This window comes from Falco naumanni, chromosome 9 (genome assembly GCF_017639655.2).
Source record: "Falco naumanni isolate bFalNau1 chromosome 9, bFalNau1.pat, whole genome shotgun sequence".
Classification (NCBI taxonomy): Eukaryota; Metazoa; Chordata; class Aves; order Falconiformes; family Falconidae; genus Falco; species Falco naumanni.
In genome coordinates this window covers 22,101,394-22,125,441 of record NC_054062.1, presented here as the reverse complement: position 1 = coordinate 22,125,441, position 24,048 = coordinate 22,101,394, and the positions used below count along the sequence as shown (strand labels likewise).

At 42.1% G+C, this 24,048-nt stretch overlaps 1 protein-coding gene across 1 annotated transcript in view; it reads left to right on the top strand.

Annotated features, from left to right (window-relative positions):
* The window catches only part of SORCS3 (sortilin related VPS10 domain containing receptor 3), a 302,417-nt gene that overhangs the window by 243,580 nt on the left and 34,789 nt on the right, over positions 1-24,048 (top strand). Inside the window, exons 14-16 of the mRNA XM_040606476.1 lie at positions 3,458-3,565; positions 21,460-21,577; positions 23,136-23,269. Of these exons, the coding sequence (XP_040462410.1) occupies positions 3,458-3,565; positions 21,460-21,577; positions 23,136-23,269 (360 nt within the window). The remainder of the gene's footprint in view (positions 1-3,457; positions 3,566-21,459; positions 21,578-23,135; positions 23,270-24,048) is intronic.

Genomic DNA, 24,048 nt, shown 5'->3' with positions numbered 1-24,048 from the left:
TACAAAATCCTTCAGTTAAATTACAGTCATTCAGAAGCTGGAGACCTCAAGACAGGCTGTCTTTACCCATCACAAGCTAATGTTCCTTACATGTACCTTAAGAACATTAGTGGTTACTTTCTCAGTCTGAAAAGCCTCTGGACTTTATATTCCTGACCTGACAGATAACTCTGGGATGACTGCAACATATATACCTTATTAAAGTTTGAATATGTTACATTTGAGCACATTTCATTGCCACTGGAGCTAAAGAAATGACTGCTTTAGTTTTGGTGTGATAGTAGATCGCTAACCACAGAATGTATTGGCTCGTATTCCTAAGGCTTTGTAATTTTTCTAGGATAGGGGAACTAAGTGTTCTCTAAGAGGTCTGTGTCTCCATGTGGGATTAAAGCAAGTCTTTATATGCAAAATGAGGGTTGCAATCTTCGTCTTGCTTTCTAGTGTTCAGGAAACAGGTTGATTGTTTTATCATAAGCAAGCTCATTACAGTCATAATATATGTAGGTATACTGAGCCAGGGCCAGGGGTTAGTCTAGGCCAGCATCCTCTTGCCAACAGCCTCCAGAAATGGACATATAGAGGAGAGCAGTAACAGGGCAGACCCACAATGATGCTTCCAGAAGACTCCAGCTTTCTGTCTGTGGTTAGAAAGTGTGCAACTAGAAACATTTGCCTCTGATAGGTAACTTAGTAGTCATAACTATACTTGAAGTGCCCTCAGGAGAAGACATCAAGACCATGGTGAAATCTTTAGACCAAACCAAGCATGAGCCAAGACAGAAGTGTGTGTTAGCCAAGTGTAGGTGTCACCAGCTGTAGCTACATGAGGCTGTGGCAAGTTGAGCTCTGGAAGAGTGAGAGGTGAGCCACTTATTGAAAGAGCTGTAATTGATGTATTAACCATTTGTTACTGTATTATTCAACCCAGGTGTAACTTTTAATTGTGTCTTACGCTGTGAAGGCTCTTTGTATGTAAAATGCACATTACGTACAAGTGCCTGTATACTTAGATGTTGGGAAAGATTTGGTCACAGGTTGGCTTTCCATAGGGGCTGAGAGCCCAGTTCACCTTTGTTTGCTTTGCAGAGGTTCTTTTCAGATGTTCTCCCTTTCCACCAAGTGTCACGAAATGGCATATGAGTGCCCCACCCACTCTATTAAACGAGTAGTGATTTAGAGCTGTTATCAATAACCTCCAACAGGTTTCCTCCAAAATTGTACCCTTAGGGGCTTTGGAATTTGCTTCATATTGCCTCAGTAAGCACCTGTTTTATGGGCAGGAGTGGAATAGATTAAAGGGTACATGTATATCTATTAGTTCTCAGGCTGAGACATTGTACAATAAGTTTCATCCTGGAGAAAAGAGGGGTGGATAATTGAAAAGCTGAGAGAACTTTAGCTAGGCTAATGAAGCATACCATTTCCGAGAAATTGAAATGCTATTTAGATAGATAAGCATGCAAGCAGAACAGCATACAAATGCACAGGTGTATGGGAAGATACATACATTTAAATAAATAGATTTAAGGCAGATAAGCTTTTTCTATGCTGTTGTACTCCCAGCTTTCTGTCTTTGCTCTATAGTCAGCTTCCTATTCTGACAGATGTGCATCGTGAGTTGGGTGAAGGTGCTTCACGAGGTGCTGTGATAAGCAGGTACTTAGGGAATGGACTTGGCTTTTCACACTAGAGAACTGAGGTTGTTGTAACCCATTGTTTGTAATGCATATTATACTAGCCTCCTCATCCTTCGGTGGCATCTCAGATAGTGTCCCTGATGCTGCCTGCTTGGAGTGGGGAGGGTTCAGTTTCCAGCAAGACGCTCTCAGGCAAATCCAGGCACTCAGATGCATGCACGCATGCACACACATGTGCATCCCCCACCCCCCCCACACACCCTGCCCTCAACTTTCCTTGCCTGGAAGACAGGGCAAACTTCTTTTTTATGCTCACTTCAAAATCAGAAGTGTTACCTGCTATTCAAAGAAGTTTGTGCCATGTTAGTCTCTTTGGTAGCATCCATCGAGAGTAATCTGTCAGCCTTCACAGCCCAGGTACCTTGCAGAATTACAGAGAATTCTGGAACGACCCTGCTGGGAGAGGAGCAAATAATTTTATAGCCGATAAACCTTTGTGCTTCTCTGTTTGTTCTTCCTTTGCTGGTGTAATTTGGAGCTGAAATTCTGGGCAGAAATTGTGCGGCAGCAGTTGTGTGGAGAGTCTTGGTGGCAGAGAGAAACTCAGTTGCTTTCAGAGCTGTTGGTGGGCAGCAGCTCTGGGAGCTGGGTGCTGGCAGCCGGCAGGACACCACTCTGTCCTGCTGTAGTAGCAGCAGGATGTGCACACCTGCCTCTGGCTGTTTCCTGCACTGTTATGGGCACAGGCTGTTGGGGTGAGGTGAGGTGAGGGTTGGTAGCTCCTTGAGGGCTGGGAAGCTGGGAGCCGACCGAGGTGCACCACCTGCTGTGGTGCCAGTGGGGCTCCCGGGCCCTGGGTGTCGGGGGGCCATGAGGGAGGCTGGGAAGGACACTAAGGCAGAGGCCACCGGGAGCCTGGCTCAGTCTTTATGCTGGTGCAGTGGGTTAGGCTGTTTGTCCACTCGCTCCTTTGCAGTTCTCAGAGGTACAGAGGTTACTAAGGGCGTAGCTGCGAGTAGGGTTTGCTAACCCTCCTCTGCTAATCTAAAAGCCTGTTGTAGTAACTCCAGTTCAACCAAGACCCTGTCAGCTGGGTTAGGATACACACACTTTTTGATAAAAACAGAAAGTAAGGTGCATGGTGGTTGTGAGTAGTGACAGTGATCAAAAGCCACTGAATTACCCTGGCTTGTCACTGACAGTGTGAATACTGCCAGCTTCTAAGAAGGGAAATGCTTTCATTTTAGCCAGCTTACAATTTTGCTTTGCAGCTCTAACAAGCAAAGGGCACCCAGACTAACCAGTGACTGTGGCTCAGTTTGGTCTCCTTCCTCCACCTCTCTGTAAAACGGAGACCACCTCTGAGATGGTGTGCAAAGAAGTGTTAATAGTGCTAGAGAAATTGTAGCTAATGACATCTGGCATTGATACATGCATGGATCGAAATGTCCCATGGTGTTGACAGCAATTTTCATGCATTCAGGCCAGGGCTGCTTATGCTCTGAGTGATGCCTCATGCCAGGTGCTATTGCAGATCCAGAAACAAGACTTGGCAGTGCCCTGTGATCCCTTGAGGTCTGATGTACAGCTGGATCAAGTATTTCCATGTCCTTTTTGCCAGTGTTTATACTTTCTAAGGCTTTGATCTTTCAAATCACACCAAGAGCATGAATTAGTGGGCTGGGAAATAGCAAAGATTGGTGCTTATCTATAAATCTAGTTGCTGGAGCTTGTAGACCTTAGCCAACATTTAATTGCTGCAGTTGCTCTAGAGTAAGTCCCTTTATGTGTATAAATTTTCTCTGCTTCTATCCCAGGGTGAGTTTTGATGAGGGAAGATCCTGGAGTAAATACAGTTTCACATCGACACCCCTTTTTGTGGATGGAACCCTTGTAGATCCTGGCATAGAGACCCAGATAATGACGTAAGTATAGCAGCTCTTAACTTTTCTAAACTGTAATGGTAGAAGGGGTGCATGAAGATCCCCAAGTGCATGGTGAGCCTCACAGTGTGCACTACAGCACTGTGTAGCTACACATGTAGCGTTGCATGAAGGCCTGGTGGTGTTTTGTGGTTTTGCTGGTGGTCAGAGACCCAGGTGGAATGTCCATGCACCAAACAGATGATGGAGGCAAACTCTTCCCAATAGTGGCAGGGGGTGTAACAAGGAGTGATGGTCCCAAGCTGTAGCCTGGGAGTCCAGGTAGGACAGTAGGTAAATCTGCTTCTTTGAGGAGTGGTGTAGCCCCAGTCAGGTTACAGAGAAGTTATGGTATCACCATCCCTGGAAGTTTTCAAGCCTTGGCTAGATGAAGCCACATCTGCCCTGATCTACAGTTGGTGACAGTCTGTTTTGGAGTAAGAGCTTGGACTAGTGACATCCAGAGAGGTCCCTTCTCATAAATACTGCTGAGATTGTGTTCCTTGGATCGGATGGGCCAGGGACTGTGGTGCTCTTCAGAGGCCAGAGATCTGTATGGTTGCACCTAATGTAAGTTCTGTGCTTGCTGTAGTTGTGCAGCTTGACTGTCTTTTGAGATTACTGCTGAGTATGAATATCCCCAACCTCAGTGCTTGCTATTTGCATTGTGGGCTGTATATCTGGTTTTAGCTCAAGCTAAAGGTGTTCTCACTATGCTTATGCAGAGCTGAGGTCAGAATAGCCTTCCTGGTTTGGGGTGTAGTATACTATGATTCACCCATACCATGGAAGAAAGAGCTTGGGCTGGCACTGAAGGTGCTTAAACCTTCCTCCTCCCAAGAGTGCTGAAGCACTAAATAAGGCTGTTGTAATTGGTGGAGTAATGTTGGCCCAAGAACAGGCCAAGATCTGAGCTTAAAAAACTAGGGAAGAGAGGGAACTTTTACAGTTCAAAGGCATCTTCAAAGAGTCGTCTGAATGTTGCACAAAGCAGATCAGAACACTGCTTTGGGATTCTGAACAAATCAACGACTAGATGCACTGCCTTTGTTGCTTGCTGAGATGCCTTCTTACCTGTATTTCCTCTGAGCTTGCTGGAATAGCTTTCTGAAAATGATCAGAAGGCGAGGTGGCTAAGATGCCTTAGACTGAGGCATGCCTATGAAACGTAGCTGCAGTGGCATGACGGAGTTCTTTTGGTTAACCGCATCAGAGGCTGTTGCAGCACCCAACTCAGGGGCAGGGATACACTATAAGTTTCACCTTGCAGTCAGTTTGCTTTTCCTGCTTTCTGCATCTGCACCTGAATTTCCTGCAGATTTTCACTGCTTGCAAGAGAAAAGAGGCTCAGGCCTAGTATATTTTCTTCTAGGCATCAGTCCTTTTGCCTACTTATGTGGCAGAAATGCGTAGGTGGATCTCATTACTGGTGTCACAGGTAGTGACAGACTGAGAGTAGACTGCTGGGTATGCTTGTCTTCATTTTCTGAGGAAGCTTGGATCAGATAATAGTTGTGTGTCTTGGGCATTTCTGCTAGTGATTTGAATTTATTCCAACTGGACTGCATGATTTCAGTTGGTATGCCTTTCAAACACCATGCCTACATCAGCCTTACAGAAACAGAAGTGACTACGTGCTGTACCATCTGTACCTGCAGTTGAGCTCACCTTAGCTGCAGGAAAGGGGCTGGGGGAAAATCCCCTTCTGGCAAAGGGCCATTTGAGCTTGCTTCTTTTCCATCTATGCCATGACAGAAGAAATGTGTTGGTGCTGTAGTCTTGGGAGGATTGGGAAAGTGGAGCTAACTCCCATATAGCCCATCTGTATCTCCTGTGCTAAAATGTCCTAGGAAGGCCAGGCTAAGTAATTATGGTTATCCTTTATGCCTATAAAGTGTAGGAGCGGCACTCTTAAGTTGTTTCCCAAACAGTGCTGGGGCAGAACAAGGCAGACTCTGTGTATGACACAGACAGCTGTTGAGATTTTATTGGTGTAGAGGTGGTATCGATTCTGATGCGGTTGCTAGTTTTTCCTTTTCTCCAAAACCATGCCTTGGCTTTGGCTGTTTCTTAGTAAAAGTGGAGTACTTGTTTGTGTAGAAGAATATAACTCTGCATCTGCTGCCTTGCTATCTGCAAATATTGCCCCTGGTTTTGCAAAAAGAAAACCACAATAGCATATGATATACCTGTGAGCCTTTTCACAAGACTACAGCGAGCATCCTGTTAAGGAAATACATGCCAATCCCCAGCTAAAGATTAGAGCCTGCATTCTCTTCACTCTACGCATTTTTCTCCAAATGCAGCAATAATGTGTTCACTTTCTGTGTTGGTTAATATGGTGTTTTTCTGTGAAATTCTTTGTGCAATGTACAATGTGTATCTTTCCAACCACACACACATGCAGAGGCACAGATCTGAGCTCAAACAAATCTACACATCAGCACCTTCATTGAAATCAATGGAGCTAATCAGTTTCAACTAGCTGTGGATTTAGCCCATTTACTTTATAAATCAATGCAGTTTTCTTCTGAGACGAAAAATGCATTTTAAATCTAAGGTTATTGTTACTTCTGTCTCTGTAGTCTTCTGATGGAGAATGTAGGAAGTAAGTTATGTTGCTGAATACTGTGTATCAGCTTTGTTGAAAGCTTGCTCTTTTGAAATCTTTGCAGGAGTATTATTACTATTGCTACTGTTATTGGGATTGTTTTTATTATTACTGTCATCATTAGCAATTTTTAGAACTATTAATAGTCTGTAAAAGCCATATGAAGAAATTTCACATGATACTTGCCATAAATATTTAGAGATATTCCTATCCGCAACATTAATGGAACTGAAGAGGAAAGATCCCATTTGTAAAGCCCATACACAAACCATTCGTATGCAGATCACTTAGGTATTTCCCACAATGAGAATTTTAGTGAACTCATCTAAAAGGGCAGTGTAGGATCATGCTGAGCTCGTGGAAGCTTTGGCTGAAAAGAACTCAATGCCTTTCTATTGCTACTGGCTTTCCTCTGAACCAAGATGATACATGGCAGTTGGAGGTGCATGGAATTTGTGTTTGTGGGTAGAAATCTCAGTGATTTCAAGAAGCTGATGAGAGGAGCACAACTGTTTGGGATTAGCATCCTCCAGCTGATGATAGGATCAGTGGGAGCTTTCAGAGCAGAAGCAGGGCTGAGGCAGAGAGACCAAGATTGTGCTCATATTTCTGTACCACCAAACTGGGTAGGCTTGTGGCTTTTAAAATTTGTCTTTCATCCTGGAAAATGCAAAATATTTCATCTAGTCATCTCAGCCGATTCCTGTTAGGGAAAATGTCTTCCATTGCATCAAAGTTGTCTGTGCTCGGCTACTTCCAAAAAATAATATTCTGAGGGGTATGTGTATTAAATAGGCATTATACTCTAACTATTATTAACATATTGCATTATTAAAATATCATCATAATACTATCTTATTAAAAACAGTATATCAGTAGAATGACTATTATTCCCAATTTTCATTTTGTGGCACATCCTGTGAGAGGCTTTCTGGCCTGTTGGAAGCAGCAACAGTTTTAGCACAGAATTTCATACCACTTCACGGCTGTTATGTGAACAGTGGTAGTGTCTGTCTGTAATGCACGAGCATCCCTAGGATTTTTAGAATTTCTGTGCTTTGTGCTGTGTCCTAAGACGGTCCTATAGAACTTACCAGCATGGTAAAATCTGTAGATTAGCATGTAGGGTCAATGTATGATGGTGAATAACTTGGTGCACTTTGAATTGGGAGCTGCTTTTAGTGAGGAATTGGGAAAAATGTCTTGCACAGGTCTGTTTCAACCTAAATTATTCTATGATTTTGTTATTTTGTATGGCTATAAGGGTGCAAGAATTAATGACTTGCTTTCAGGCATAGCTGAGTGGGGTCTGCTAAGAATCTAGTTTTGTGATGCACAGGGAAGTACCATGAGACTGTGTGACATGGTCTAACTTGGAGCTACTGCTTAACCAAGGTGAATCCACTCTCCCTTCCTCCATTCCTGGCTGATCATCCACTTCTGCTGTTCCTTTTGCTGTTGTTTTGGTACTTGTCTCATCTGACAAGATGGTCAGCTCAGCTCGCTTAGTGTCACAGCACTTCGAGAGGAGTGTACCAAAGCACATCGCAGCATTTGGTGCAGATGCTAGAAAAGCATCTGCAGAAAACAAAGAGTCCTTTAAGAAAATAACTGAAATGCCTAAGGGCAATGGGTTAGGCACATTCTTAGGTGACCCAATGAGTGCCTAGAAAGCACTAGTCTTTTTGAAATCTACAGTTTTCTAATTTCTGTCCTGTAGCCCTCACTGGCGACTAGTATATCTTTTACTGCTTTCATAATCTAATGGGTCAGATCTAACATTTCTGTGTTGACAAGCCATAGGCACAGCATGTTACTGGCCTGAGGTTGTCCACCAGTGGAAAGGAATCAGATTGTATTCCCCTTTTAGTTGATTGTGATACATCCAAACAGAAGCAGTATTTGCTTGAGTGAGCTGCTAGTCTGTACCATGCAAATCAGAGACAAGATGTTTTTGTGAGTCCAGAGGTCTTTATGTTGTTCCAGTTCTGACTCATAATTATTACCCCTGCTGCTTCATCTCCTGCTTTAAGCATCTCTCCAAAACCACATTGAGAGAAATAACCTTTTTGCTTCATAGCCATGCAGAGCTTTGCTATCATTTCAGTAGACTCATTATATGTGTGTGCAGACACTCATTTATGGATAAGGATCATTAAGTTTGTCTGTGCTGATAAATATATTTATGTAGACACACCCACATATGTGTATATAAATATATATGTGTTTCTATGTCTGTATACTTAATGATCCATATATATCTGTGTATGCATCATTGAGCATTAACATTTTCAGTGAGAGGATTTAATACAAGCTGGTCTGCCAACTTTGCTGTGATTGCTGCCCTTGGCTATGTGTATATTAGAAAATGTTTCTGGTAGTAAATGAGTAGGTTATGAGCCCTGGCCTTTCTAACACCTTCTCATTTACATGGCCATACAGTTTTACCAGAGATGAAGTGGGAGCATTTTTTTCCCAGGAGACCCATAAAATTACTGGCAATACATCACTGGGTGGCAGAGGAGTGGGGCAGAATGAACAAATAATGAAAAATGTTGGAGAAGGCGAGATGGATGCCAGGAGAAGTTTGAGGTGAGAAAGAGAGCATTAAGAGCGCAGGCCATATTGTGTCAGACCAGAGGTCTCTCTAGCTCAGTTCCATACTCCAATAGTGGCAAGCAGAGGATGCTAAAAATATATGTTAAAAAAAATAATAATCCCTTGTACATTTCCTCGTTTACAGAGATTTTTCAATAAGGGACTTTCTTGGCCAAACACAGTATTCTTTGTATTTCTAAGACATTAATGATTTTTCTATTTTTTTGAAGTTTTTTCCCCTAAATCCCTTTCAAAATTTAGCAGTCAAATTATCATGGGGCCAGGAATTCCATGAGTTAACTCTTAATCTGGAGAACTGACTGACTCGTGGAAGACATCAGCAAAGTATGTAGGTATGAAGGCAACATGGACAGGTTCTGATTAGCACTCAGCAAAGATACAGCAGAATGAGTACGAGTGGGGCAACAGCTCCCAAGTCCAAGCTCCCACTGAGTTCAAAATTACATGGGAACCAAGAGTCATTTTCCTGTCACTTTCTGATAAGGTTATTATCATCTTTCCTCTTTAAGCAAGATGACATTCTCTGCCTTCTGCTCAAGTCTTGCTGTCACATTTAAGAGCTAATACAGGAAAGAAAAGTACAAGCTGACACAATGTCCTTGAAAGATTCTGCCCCTTTGTTTAGGGGTAGGGAACTGTGGGTCTGCCACCTCTGAGTGGTTGTGCTAAGAAAAGTAAGGCAAAACCAGACAGCTGATAGAAAATAGTGCCTGTGCTGGGATGTGGCCAGAGGAGCTGCCCTTCTCTCTACCAGGCCAGCCTTTGCCCTCCATAGCTGGCACCCCTGCTAGCAATCTCAGCAAATGAGAGAAGAGTGGATCGCAGAAACACCAAGAGACTGTTTTTCCTAGAAGGAATTGAAGTTCTTGTCCAACATGCATGTTTTTCTTAAGAAAAGACACAGACACAGTGTTCCTCAGTTCCTGTGGCCCAGCAGAGGCCTTCAAACTCTTCTGCCCGTCAATCTGGTCTCTTTTCACTTCACTCTACTTGAGGAAAAAGAGAAGCAGCTGCCTGAAAAAAAGACAGATTTTCTTCTGAAACTTCTGCTGCTGCTGCTGCTAAGCTCAACAGAGTATTTGGTGAAGAGGGAATCTAGAGGAAAGATTTTGCCAGAGGTCTGTAGAAAGCTAAATCCGACTTGCAGCTTTCAGTGCAGAAAACGACAGAAGGGGTCATGTACAGGGGGCTGTTGTAAGTGAAGGGTTCTGAACTCCATCCTTCTTTATGTTCATTTCTTTTGGGAACCAGGGCTGACCAGCCAGCCTGTGCATACTCTCAGGTCTACCAAAAATGTGGATTTTTTGAAAGGCTGGAGGGCGGATTTCAAAACCTGGTTTATCCAAGTTGCATAGGTGCCATGAGATATCTTAGAAAGGACTGGTAGGTTTTAATTGTCCCCATTGTGGTTTTATCTTGCATTTAAGTTTTTCTTTCTTTTTCCCTTTATTGCAATATCTGTTTTTGGTGCGACCAGCTCTGTTATTGGCAATGGATTTTACTGCAAGGCTCTGATATGTCCTTTGCACTGTCCCCCCTCATGGGGCTGTGCAAACTGCAGCGTGTAAATCTGCATAAGAACTCTTCAGAATGGGATCCGTGAAATAAAAATGAATCTGTGAAAATGACTGCACACAGAAAGAAAAGTATAATTTAGAACTTGATCTGAGAACAAAAATTGCAAATATAATTATTAAGTTAGGAAACCAAGATGATTGAAAGGATATTGGCATTTGCTAGTGAGCTGCACTCCTGTATCATCTAATCTGATTTCAAAACCTTTTGGAAGTAATGAATAGCTGGGACTTTGCAAGAAAATCATCAATCTGCTAATACCATCAAGTGACTTTACAATGGACAAGAAAATGTGTGTTATAGGAATTCCCATTTTATCCCAACAGATGATCAGTTTATACCCTGGAGTAAGACAGCTGATTACCCATATCATTACCTTTGTTTGCAAGACTTAAAAACATTATTAACGATCACAGATAAATCAGTGTCACTTTCTCCTTCCATCTCCCTGCTTGCTAGAGGAGTACTCTATTTGTTAGCCTTTGGATTGCTGCATAAATTCACCTAAACAGTCCACACAGGCACAATATTGATTGTGCTGCTGGTACTTGCAGTAGAGGCAGAGGTCTTTCTGTGGCACCTGAATAGACAAATCAGGTGATGAGAACATCTGCGTAATCTTTCTCAGACAGCATCATGTGATCTATTGGGCCTTAGGAAGAGGATGTCTGTGACCCAAGATAAGTTCCCAGCAGTTCAGCCACTCATAAGATTCCTGGCAGAAGCCATAACACATGGGTAAGGCATTCAGCTCTGTGACAAGTAATGTCTATCTTTGGCTTTCTGGGCAAATATTATTCTCATTGGAGTCAAGTGCTGTTTATGGACAGTAGATCAAATATTATGCTAAAGAAATCAATATTGTTTGTTGTATTCTGCAAGTAGGGAAACTGAGGCAGAACAAGGGACATGGCTGTCGTCAGTCACTAAGCAGGCTGTCATAGGGAGAGCTTGGCATTAAATCAGGTCTCCTGAGTCCCAGATGAACCCCACTGGGCAGACTTTTCCCATTCCTTATGGGAGGGAGATGCTGAGTCATGTCTGTAATGCTCAGACAAGGTGGATGGAGATGTAAGTATGTGTAGAGAGGAGGACTAGGAAAAGGTGTGCTGACTGGAAGCTTTTATTCACTGAAGTGAATAAGAAGCCCCCAGAATGAGCAGCAAGCTGTTACATAATTTATTTTCCCTAAGTCAAAGGACAAGGTTTGCCTGATTACAATACAATTCTCATCTAGAGGCTAATGTGCTTTGTTTCTTGTGCTTTTAAGTAGGCACAGATGGATTACAGGTCCTGTGCAGCTCCTACTAGCAGCCAGGCTGGGCTGTACAAAGCACTCAGACCTGTCATGGGGTGCACAGTCTTTCACCTTTCTGTTAGAGCAAGCTGTGAAATATTCTGATGCCTCAGACCTTGTGGGACTGAGAAACCATATGGCCTTGGCATCTTTTCAGCTCAGCCTGGCCCTGATCCTGTGTGGGGCAGAGGGTGGTACATCACACCAGCTTTTCTGGGATCTGGGAAGGCTCAGTGCTGGGTTGGCTGTAGAGTTCACTCTGAATAGATTTTTTCATCATTGGCAAGCAGCTGTCCAGAGGAGCCATAGTATAGTTTGAGGCATCTCGCAGTTCAGGTAGTGCTGCAAACCTTTACTCCTAAGGAGAGCTTCTCCTCATATGATCATTATGCATGGTTTCCTTGTTTCACGATCCCTTTGACTCATACCTGTGAAAACTCCCCCACTGTAACTGGTCAGTCATTTTGTCACACCGTTGCCTAGTCAGTTACAGATCTCATCCCTCTTCTGAGCCTTTTTTCTGACACCCTGTGCCAGGCAGAGCTTGTCACCCTGCAGCACCACAAGCTGTCCCTGTCATGTGTTTGGAGCTTACATGTTCTGAGCAGTGGCTTCCACATTTGTGTTGGACATCTCTGGTTGGAAATCTGCTGATTCATAGGATGAAAAATTGAAATGACTGAACACGCTGTTATCCAGCTTCTGATAAAGGGGCACCACCTGCCTCTGTTGGGACCACAGATCTGTTAGCGGAGGAAACACTCAGACTGCTGATAACTGCCAGTATCTTTCCTAGAAGAGAGAGGCAGCATCTTCATGTTTCAAAGCTGTCAGAAAGTGGTTGTCTGTCATGAGTGCTTCGAAGAAGAGAGAGAACACTTCTGAAAAACAGCATTAAAAATTAACATGCTTTCCCACCCCTCTTCCCAGGTGTCTCACACACTCTTTCATGTTGCTGGGATTTCTTTTGAAGCAATTGTCATGTAAAGTGGTTTGGATACATTGGCAATAAATTTTTTAGAGAGCAGATTTCAAAAACTTTGGTTTATCATTCAGTAAGTTCTTATCACTTTTTATTGAAAAAAAAAAAATAAAATAAAAATCTGTCTTCCCCATTGCCTTGTGCAGTATTTGTGCAGCTAATGGAGAAACTGAGCCCAAACTATAGGGCTGCTTCATAATTACACGTTCTGCAGATTTCTTACTAATTGTGCTTGGCATTACTTGCTAACTAAAGATCATTCTGTACCATGTCATTTGCAGTGGTTTTCCTCTTCTGCTGGCACTGTAAAGGAAGTGCCCACTGAGCTGATGAATAATCCCAGAACTGTTTTTCAAAGCAGAGGGAAAAGGATCTGCCATGATTATACTGCAGGATTTTTATTGCAATATTTTGTTTTTTCTTTATATTCACAGAAACTCTTCCCCTGCCCCATCTCCTCTGTCCCTTCTGACCTGGAATCTGGCAGTGGCACAGCTTTGTGTGGTCAATTCAGTATGGATTGCTAGTCAGTGAATCTAACGCTTAAAATTTCTTTTCTGTGGAAAATCTCCATGTCATGACATTGTTTCACTTGGAAGTGCAAATAAACCACTTCCTTCAGACTTCATCTGCATGAGAAATTCTGTGAAATTCTCATTTGACCCTTCTCTTTGGGAAACAGAATACAGACCAAGATTTTCTTGAACAAGTTTGACATCATCCAAGCTTCTGTCTGCTGTTGGTATATTCTTGGTAGTTTCACTGCTGTTATTTTTTCTCCCTCTGAACACTAGCAGTAGAGCAAAGCCTTATATCTGAGATGATCTGTGGGAATTACACTAATTTGCACCAGCTGAAAATCTAGATCCAAATGGATGATAGATTTTATTCCAAATAAAATATATCTCTTCTTTCTAGAAAAAGTTGCCATTTTCCTTACTCTTTTTCTGTCCGCAGAAGGAAGTACAGCAGCCCTGAATCATCACCCAGTTGCCCTTGGGCTACTGTTCCTAGTTTACAGGTCAGCCAAAAGCAACTGAGTTAAAAGCTCCAAAATGGCTCTTAAAGTTCATATTTATTGTTTAGGAAAAAAAATTAGACAGTGTTTTTTGTTGGCAATTGCCTGCCTTTCCAGTGTCATCTTTCATCTTTTATGTTTCCTTTGTTTCCAATCTCTTGCTCCCTGCATCATCTTGCCAGCCATGAGACAGTATAACTCTCCTTCTTCCACTCTCACTAATTACTGATCTGTGTCTCTTTCAATTAGGTTCTACTTCCTTGTCTCAGTGGCTTTCCATCCAATTTCCATGTAACTAGTGACCTTCTTTAATGCTAATTCCATCTAAACCCTAATAAAAAGACAGTCAGGAGGTTACACAGCCCATTTGTTTTTCTCTGTAGTCATGATTTATGTTTAATTCATGGAGAAATAGCTCATCCCTCACTCCCCATTCATAAAACCTAACCCCACCAGCACAGTCTGCAACTGTTCCATTGCTGCTTGTGTGGTTTTGGCCCTAACAGCTTGGACTGCACATAGGAGCTAGACTAGCGTTACTGCTACTTTCTTACACAGAGGTGGCTTCAGATCCAGATTTCATAACAGGCCCTCTTTTTTTGCCTGAAATTGTCAGCTTTTTCTTTTATTATCTCAAAAGCTATAAATGTCAACAAGTGATGGAGGAAGGACTGTACCAAGTCCTTCTGTAAGTGTGTGCACTGAGCCAGGATCTCTAGCATAGGGTCACCATTTCCCCTGGTAATGCAGGGCCAAGGTAGCCTGGCTAGTGAGGAGAAAAAGCCAAACCAAACCAAGGCAATTATGGAAGTGAAAGAACCGTGTACAGGGACACAGTCAATTCTCAGCTAGAGCTAGTAAGTTTGGGTGAATCTTCACTCTTTCTGCTAGGCTATCCCCCCACCTCTGGTCTGTGTCGCCCAGCACCCTGGATCAGAGGAAATGGCAGCAACCAGTTTGCATTGCCTCCATATATCCATGCCATGCTGATGCTGAACTAATCAGTTCTCCTGGAACATGGAGCACCGGGGTATAAAGTACAATAACCAACAGCAAACCCCAATTCAGATCAGACTAGACTTCTTAGCTCCATCTCATTGCTGGTTGTGTAAGTGCCAGAACAGGTCTTGCAGAAGACCTTTGTTGGCCAAGCTTGCCAGGAGCCACAGGAATGGAAACACAGAGCTTAGATGTACGCAGGCTTTACCTGGCAACCACTCAGGTCATATCTCTGCAGCATGCCCAAAATCAGATGGCTTCAGAATTCATGGGAGCAGACCAGCCAAATCTGTATAGGTCTCTTCCTTGGCTTTTGCGCTGATGGGGCCACATGATGCTGCATGGACCTACGCTGGGTGACTATGAGTTGTCCCATCCGATACCTATCCAAGCTGTAGGGAGGAACTCTCCAGTCTGTGCTGTGTCAGGACACTGAGGGTGGTATTGACCAAGCTTTACTCATGAAACCACATTGGTGATATTTGCTACAAAGAGAGGTTCACCTTGGGTACCTGGTTAGCTATTAAAATTGCAGCAGTGGCCACATGTGCTTCTTTTTGCTGGGCAACAAAGACAATTAACACCTTCAATTGTGGTGGATTAAACACTCAGTGGTCCTGTAGCTGTGATTACCCAGATCTGGGGCTCTTTCTGGTTTTGGTGGGGGAACTTCATTCCCTCCAGGGGACTAAGAAAAAAAAACAACCCACACTTGTTGTCTGCCAGGAGGTGGTTCTTTGAGCTTGTGCTTCATAGCACTTCATTGGTTTGCCCATTAAATTACTTCTGGCACTAATTGTTAGTGGCACAGATATAAATAAAGAGGATTTTAACTGAAATGAGATGGCAATCTTGCTTGACTTTTTCCTTCCCTAAATTTCTACAACAAAAGTGTAGATTCAGGTCAGCTGAAGCATTTACTGATTTGGGTGATTTTACTACTGGGGCTTTTTGCTTGCTAAGACACTTCCTCTGCAAGTATTTTTCTTTTACAATAAAAGGGGAAGAAATGTAAGGTTGGTTTCAGGCTTTCCTAAAAAGTCTATTTAAGATGACACTGCAATTAGCTTTTCTTTCAGTATTATCAATTGAAGTATATATTTGGCTCTCTTTGTATGTAGTTTTCTGTTGATCCATCCATCCATCTATCTGCTCATGCAGTTCATCTCAAAAGGTGCTGTTTATTAATATATTATATTTTCTTGCTTTTTTTTTTTTTTAGATATACAAAATGCTTTAAATGTTAATAATCTATTCTGTAGGGTCTGATCTTGCTAAAATCTGACTTCAGAGACCCCCAGGGTACCTTGTGAGAAGCAAAATTAGATACTTTTTCATGTCTCACACCTTGTTGATGTCCAGTGAAGGAAAAACGCTTCAGAAAAGAGGGTATATTTGACATTTAGTGTAGTGAAGATGACCTTATCAGCTGCTTCCTTCCTTTGTATCGTCAATCATCTGTATCACTGACAGGCACAGCTGAGGACAGGAGGCATTACTGGAGACTTTGACTGTTATCTCCCATTACAAGCAAAGGAGCTAGGCTGACTAGTGAAGGTAGAAGTCCTCCATCTATATTCAGCCCAGCCCAGCCAAGTACAGACAGCTTCAGTGCATGCTTGCTCCATATAATGCCCTGCCAGTTTACTTCAGAAATGATAGAAGGGGACTAGATTTAGGTATGAGAACACATTTCCATTTCCATGCTTGGGCAGCTCATCTGAAACTGCCGGCAGGGATAGATCCAGATGGATATAGCTTATGCCTTTCCTGCAAGCAATGCAGGAGCTATTACTTGAAAAGGTCTCATACCCTCAGCAGGGACAGGGATTGAATCTACAGACTAGAGGTGGATGAGTTGTTAGCTTGTGACCCTCAATTAATTCTGTTGACCTGTCAGGAATGAGCAGTATTGGATCACATAAAAAACATAACTATCAACAATGTAAGGAATGACAAGGCAAAAGCAATGCAATGTGACAAGAGAACACTGTGTAAATTTAAAAAGCCTTTTAAACAGTTTCTGTACAAGGTTATCCAGTCAGTATATATCACATCTGTAAGTTATTGTGTATTTAAAAAATTAATGAATGATATAATTACAGCAACGTTACCAATGACCTTTTCTAAAATGACTCTGTCATGAATCTGTAAGCATTTCAGAATTGTTTTCCAGGTTTCTAATAATTTTTTCTGCAAATTAATAGCATCCAGACCTCACAGTAGAAGCCTTGCCTTGTTTCTCCAAAGAAAGGGATTAGGAAACATTTTCCGGTTTCCTAGCAATGGTTTTACTGTGAGTTATGCATAGAACAGTTGAGAAGATGCTGTCTTATTAGCTAAGATTTTATGTGGAGTTTTAACTGCTTACTCTAAGGAACAGAACAAAATCTATCCGATCTAAAGCCTGTAAATTACCATTCCATGACTTAGGTTGGAGAACCTTTGTTAAATTGAGCTTAGTCAGAAAACTGACTCTGTCTAAATGCCATCTGGGCTCTTGTATTTATTGCTTCTCAAGGACTTCCAGATCAGACTGCTTAGATGGAAAAAATCAAAACACACTTTTTATGTTGACTTTCCAGAGTTGGACCTTGAAAACCCAGCTTCCTTCTTTTGTCTTCTATCCTTACAACAAGCAATTAAAAGCTGTCAGTTAGACCACTGTAGAAAAAGTTATTAAGGCAGAATTCATAGTACTTTATGTCCCCGTGTCACCTGTATCATCTTGATAGGTTAGCTGTATTTAGTTAAAAAAAATCATCCTCTCTAATTTAGTGAGCAAAGTAAATGAGGAACAAAGGCACGTGGGCGTCAGATAAGATAAATGAGATGATATCTTCAAAACAGTACGAGGACTCATCAGTTGAGTAGGGAAAACTAAACTCCCACTAATCTCTTTTTTCCATCTCTTTTCTTAGGACTTATTTTGTCCAGCCACACTGGGTACAGAAATCCAGATGTATGTGCTGGAGGTCTTAATGCTAAGCGCTTACTGATACCCGAACACTACCAGACTTAAGGTGTTGCAGCTCTGCTGTCTGCCCAACCATTTTTGTTGGGCCTGAGCACCCCAAAACAGATATGGTTGAGAGAGTTCATGTGCATGCACCTTAGTCACTATGGAAAAATATCCAGTGATGCAGTTCACAAAACTGGTGAAAGCAGGGTTCAGCTGCAGTACCTGATTTTGCTCTGTCAGCGTTTGCTCTCTGTGATGGTTTGTTCAGCCCATTTTTAATTCCACAAAAGATGAGGGTTTTCATCACTTCCCAAGGAAAGCTGTTTGAGAGTCCAGTGGAACCACGCAGATAACGTAGCACTCTTTTCCATTCCTTATGTTTGCTTACTCTCATAGAAGATTCAAACGCACAACAGAATCATCTTGGAAAATAGCATAACCTTCATGTTGGCTGGTCAATCAGGAAGTGCTGTAGGTGTCCAGGTTGCATTTATTACTGGTGAGCAGTGCTCACAGGATGCGGTTGCTTGCTAGCTTCTCTGCATACAAGCAGCTCTTATTTCTGAAGGCTGCACTGCAATGGTTGATCAGGATTAAGAAGCTTGTTATTAGCAAGGGGGGAGAAAAGTTACTACTTTAGGAATCAGGTGACCCAGAACCATCTCTGCAGCACAAAGGAAAACATCCCTCTCTGTTCACACTCCTCTAATTACATTTAGTGTGGTATTGTTTCCATCTAAATTATAGCAATTATATACAAAGACCTTCTTTGAAATCATTTAATTAAAGAGTAGCTAATGCTCTGTGCTTTTGGAATGCTAATATATTGCCTTCCACTTAGGAAACTTTGGTTTTTCCATTAATTATCATTATCACGGAAGAATTTAAATGCCAGAGGGTTGGGGTTTTTTGCATTTTTCAGTAGATTTAAAAAGCAAGTAGTTCTGGTGAATTTTGTAAAGCACAAAGGAGCCTTTTGCTCTCTTGCTGGACAGTTAGCTAAAGGTCAATTTGAGGAACAACATTTTCCTTGAGATGGATTGGCTGCTGAAGTGTTGGATTTCTCCAGACCCGTTATCTTCTGGGTTCAGACAACTGTTTGTATTTGATTATGTTCTCCCCACCTTTTGCTATATTTTCTGTGTAATAAACACCCAGATCAGATCCTGAATTGGTATGAATTTACTGAAGTAAAGGAATTCTGCCTGCTGAGTTGCTGCTTTGCAGGAATGACATTTCAGTCATGCATCATATCCAGGACAAACAAGATTCGTGGGAGAGCTGCCCGGCTGTGCAACAATACTGTGACCAGACACGGACTCTGTAGGAGTATGCGCTGAAAGCAGTTGTGGCATAAGAGCTGGTGGGATTTACCCAGTGCCAAGGAAAAGTGGGGAGATTCATACTTGAGTACAGTTTCAGAGACCTTCTGCATCTCCCCTTTGTGCGATTTCTCCCCCCTTCTTCCTCCTCCTTCCCATATTGCTATGGTTTCCATAGGTTGATCTTGGTCCAGGATGTGCCTTCTGTGTTGAGGAACAGGAATTTCAGTTTCTTCTGTTGTTATGCCTGAATGTGGTGGTGTTTCCTATCACTTATACCCCACAATTATGACTATGTTATGAAACGTTCTGAAGACCCAGCAACAATCTACCTAATCAATCCATTCCACCACAGAAGTCCTTGCTCACCTACTCATTTGTAATCTGTGTATGCATTTGTCACAGGTTCTTCTTGTATTGTATCCTCTCCCCTTCTTGTCAGATTCTTGGAGCTTGCCTCTGTGAGGCAGAACTTGGATATAGAAAGGTGGTCACAGCAAAACCACCGCTCCGGGCTCTCAGATCTCCCCCACCCTTCTTTTTGTCCCTGATACCCATGAGCTGAGACCAGTCTAAATGGGAAAACTTCGCTGATTCCTGGATGATCTCTGTTTCACAAAAACAGCACAATGCAGAGGAATTTTGGCACAGCTACAATCTATAGAAGGAGTAGTTTGGGCAGTAAGGGGAGAGCAAAGCCAACAAGGTTGTGTGATTACAGTGTAAATTAAGAAGAACTACAGTAAAGAATGGCAGCCCGCTGAGGACACAGCAGGATCTGGATTGCAGTCGGTGCCTGGAAACTCAATACAAGTTTTCTTTTATGTTTATTTTCCACTTCATAGGGAAATTTGTAAATCTGTCTCTGCCTCTTTGTTTTTTAGCCTGGAATAATTAAAACAGCAAAAATGTTAATCTCATAAGTGGCTTGGGTAAAAATGCAGGTTAGTGAAAGATCTGGTATAATGAAGAAAACCATTCTTTCTCTGCCCTCTAAATCTTGCAATAAGGGTGATACAATGACATTTCATGAGTGTCAGAAAGGATTTGCATTTCAGTACATACAGAGTTTTTAAAGTCTGGAACTTGTATTTTAGATGAGGTTTTAGGTTCTTCTATGTATTTCAGATGGCCAAGAAGTTGGCATGTTATAATGACAAATCAGCTTGATAGTTGTTGGGACTTTTTGTTGTTTATGTGTACTGAGATGTTCCTCCTGCCAATGAGAAGATGTAGTTTTGTTCATGGTTTTTAAAGTCTGGTCACCTATCCTAATCTCCTCCTGTTACACACCTCTTCAGAAATCCAGCTGCAGTTGATTGAAAAGCTGCTCCTTACTGAGAAAATCATAGCTGGCTAAGGGAATAGGAAGAAGTTACTTGATCGAAAACTGAGCACCCTGCAGCACTCATGCAATTTTTCTGGATGGAGTCTCTTGTCCGGGTACCTGGTGTTATTTATCAATTAAACTAGGGTTTTGCTATGATTTTGCTTTCTTTGGTGGGGGTGTGAGCTTCCAGCATGTGGAGTCCCTTAGTACAGCCCTCAAGAACCAGCTCTGCTGTTGATGCTCTGGTCCAAGCTTGTGCAGAAGCCTCTGGTGCTATTTAATCTTATATGAACTCTTTCAAACATCCCATTTGGAACAGATCTGTGCCTCAGTTATAACTTACAATCTGGGTCCTTCCACTGTTTTTTGAGTGCTGACTCTTTAGCTCCAACTGCTCCAGTATACTGCCTTACTCAGTACGAGCCTTGTGTTGCCCTGGAGTTGTGTGGGAAAATGTGTCATTGTCATCCTGAAAATCAAATTATTACTTACTCCTTAGCTGGATGAACCATGGAGTGTGATCAGTGACTGATGATGATGAGTGGCCTACTAAAAAGAGTTAATAAAAAACTTTACTAATAACCTTACAGTGCTGATTGTTTATAATTCCATGTCTACTGGCTGCAGTCAGCATTCACCAGGTGGAAGGGATGATGACGTCTTTGCAGGTCGCTTGCCTACAGTCCATTTTCCAAATGTGTTATTTCAGGTGTTTGTTTTACAATTCATTAAGTAGTAAGTTTGTGCAACACAAAAGTTCAGCGGTAAAGAAACAGTCAGCTAAGAAAGGGTTGATTTTGAGACAACCAAATCCATCTGTTCATCAGAATAGCTCCCTCGATATTAGACATATTACTTTCTAGTCTGGTTGTTTATTGTTCTGGAGTGATACCTAGCTGTCTGTGTTAGACTCAGAGCCCATTGTGCTAAGTACTGGAGGCACAGAAGACATTCCAATACAGAGTCAGGAAAAGGCTAAACAATCCTAGAATATTATAGGACAGGAAAATGTTATTCATGACTGAATTACATTTTCTGGCATCAAGCTCGAAGGCTGTGTATTGGTTTCTGCAGCTGACATTCAAGAGAAATTATTTGCTCAATGGAAGCATACATATCTCTGGCTGACTCTGGTTCTTTCTTTTTTTCTTTTTTTCTTTTTTTTTTTCCTCCCATGCTCAGAGTTTTTGGGCACTTCAGTCTCCGTTCTGAATGGCAGCTGGTCAAGGTGGACTACAAGTCTGTCTTCAGCCGAAGGTGTAACAAAGATGACTACCAAACCTGGCATCTGCATAATCAGGTATTTCCACTGTGTAGGAGGGATGATGGGCGTTCCTTTTCCCATACTCTATGTTGCCAGTTAGGAATGGACTTGTTCTTTTCAGCAAAGCATATGGAGTTTTTGCATCCATCAAGTCACAGTTCTAACCTGTTGATGTTTTACTTCCACTGAAACATATGCATGAATAAGCATGGAGCCAGCCTTTTCTAGGCAAGTTATGGAGATTGTTAACTTCTCTTTGTATGAAAATATTCCACTGCACCAGCTGGATCTTTTTGCCCTCAGTGCTCAGGGCAATGTAAAACCTCACCTTGTGATTGAATTGTAGGAGACATTGAACTCTTTGTAGCTCTGTCAGTGACTCATGAAAAAAAATTTTCTTTCACTTTGCCTATATTTCCCCCCCTCCAAAAAAAAACCAAAAAAAAACCCCACCAAACATTTATTCATCCTGCAGGTCCTGCAGATGCCTGTAAAACTCTGGGGAGCCCTAGACTGAAAAACACCAGAGAAGACCAAATGATTTCATTGTATTCGAAAATATGCTTTGCTTTTCATACACTCTGGCTTATTTTCATACTGGATATAATTACATCCTGAAGCCACTAGAACTGAAAGAGCTCAATACCCTCTGAATATTACTTATGGGTAACTGGCCACCAGTATGATGTCCCACTCCCTGCAGGGCAACATAACTAGAGCCAGAACTATTGGCACTATGATATTCCTGAATGAAATCCATGAATTAGAAATGAGGATTAATTTGGAAAGGATGTGTTGGATAACTGAAGTCATAGAATTGAATAAATGAAAATAATTTAAATGAAAGAAAAGGAAAGATGTGTGTAACCAGGCAGCCATCTTGGGAATCACTGTTAATGGCAAAAATAAATATTTAAATTAGGTGTTGCCTTTTTTCTTACTTCTATGCAGACAAATTATTTCTGCATCAGACAAAATTCTGTTTATAGCAACTCAACTAAATGTCAAATGTTACTTTTAGATTAGCTACTCCCAGTAGTACTCTTGGAAACCTTTGTGTTCAAAAAGCCCAGTATAACACACTGTGAAAACTATTTGAGCTCTATAACAAAGCCAGGTCTATCAAGGAAAGGGGAGGGGAGCCAGAAGACCTCGGTTCCACACCTAGATTTTGTCCCTGCCCTGGGTTTCAGGCTTGAGCATTTCTTCCTGTAGCAGATTTCATCTGACATATTTCCAGGTAAACCCTGGAAAACCCATTCACATTGTCTTTTTGAGATAGTTTGTACGACTAGACACGTTGGTGGGTGCCTTCTGAAATATGGCATAAATGGGTGCAATGGCTTGGGTACCCAGGCATTTTGGCCACATTTTCATTAGCATCCCAACCCAGTGCTGCACTCATGGGTCCTCCCAAGGTGGCTTTTGAGTTTGCAAAGCCACAGAGGCTAGACCCTTAGCTCCCAGCTCTCCCAGCAGGAATTGCTAGCTTTCATTGCCTTTTATGTCTCTTGACAAAATGCTCCATTTAGGGCCCAACTGCCATTACAACTCTCTGTTTTTACTTTCTCCTCTTGTTCCTTGGCTGCTGAAGGGGGAGCCTTGTGTCATGGGAGAGAGGAAGATCTATAAAAAACGCAAGCCTGGAGCCCAGTGTTCCCTAAGTCAGGACTATTCCCAAACTGTGGTGTCCGAACCATGTGTCTGTGGTCAAGAAGACTTTGAGTGGTGAGTATGTGGCTCTGGGGACTTTTGCAGGGCCTGTTCTTGTAGCATTGGCAGTGGCTGAGCTACTGCCTTGACAGAAAACCTTGCAGAGAAATTAGGTCTCCTGCCAGCATGGTGGCTGTGATCGTATCATATAGCATAGATATGATCCCCATACCTATTGTGTGAGGGAGGTGTCCCCTTCACCTGCAGGAGAGATTTGTTAATCTCCATGAGAACTTCAAGGCTGAAATTCAAAAGCAGAAAACTGCAAGTACTGATTAGCATTTTTTGTCCATCATTCTAGAAGAGTGACAGCCAGGACTCCTGTCTGGTCCAAAGCATGTCCCTCACAGGAGAAACAGAGAATTTGTCTGCCCTCACTTCCAAGGTCATTGATACCTGGGGAGCAACCTAGCAAAACATGCACATTTTTATCATTATTCCTTTGAATTCCTGGGGACCATTTGTTGATTTTTAAGCATGTTTTATTGAGAAATTTCTGAAAGGGCTTCTGTGACTTGATTGTACAGCTCACCCTTGTCAGATGTAGCTACTTGTTTTGCATAAATATTGGTGTTCCTAACTTAATAGGGCAATAATTTCCAAACTGCTTTAAGGTCACTTTGAAAGCAGCTTAAAAATAAAACAGGGAAAAAATCAACCACTGCTTGGTATTGCTTGTCAATGGGGATAGAATATGGGAGAATGCATAACAGTCAGAATTTCTGCACAAGGAATTCCTACAGAGAACCTGAGTGATAGACAATATTTCAAAGATTTAAGACTGTCAATAGCTG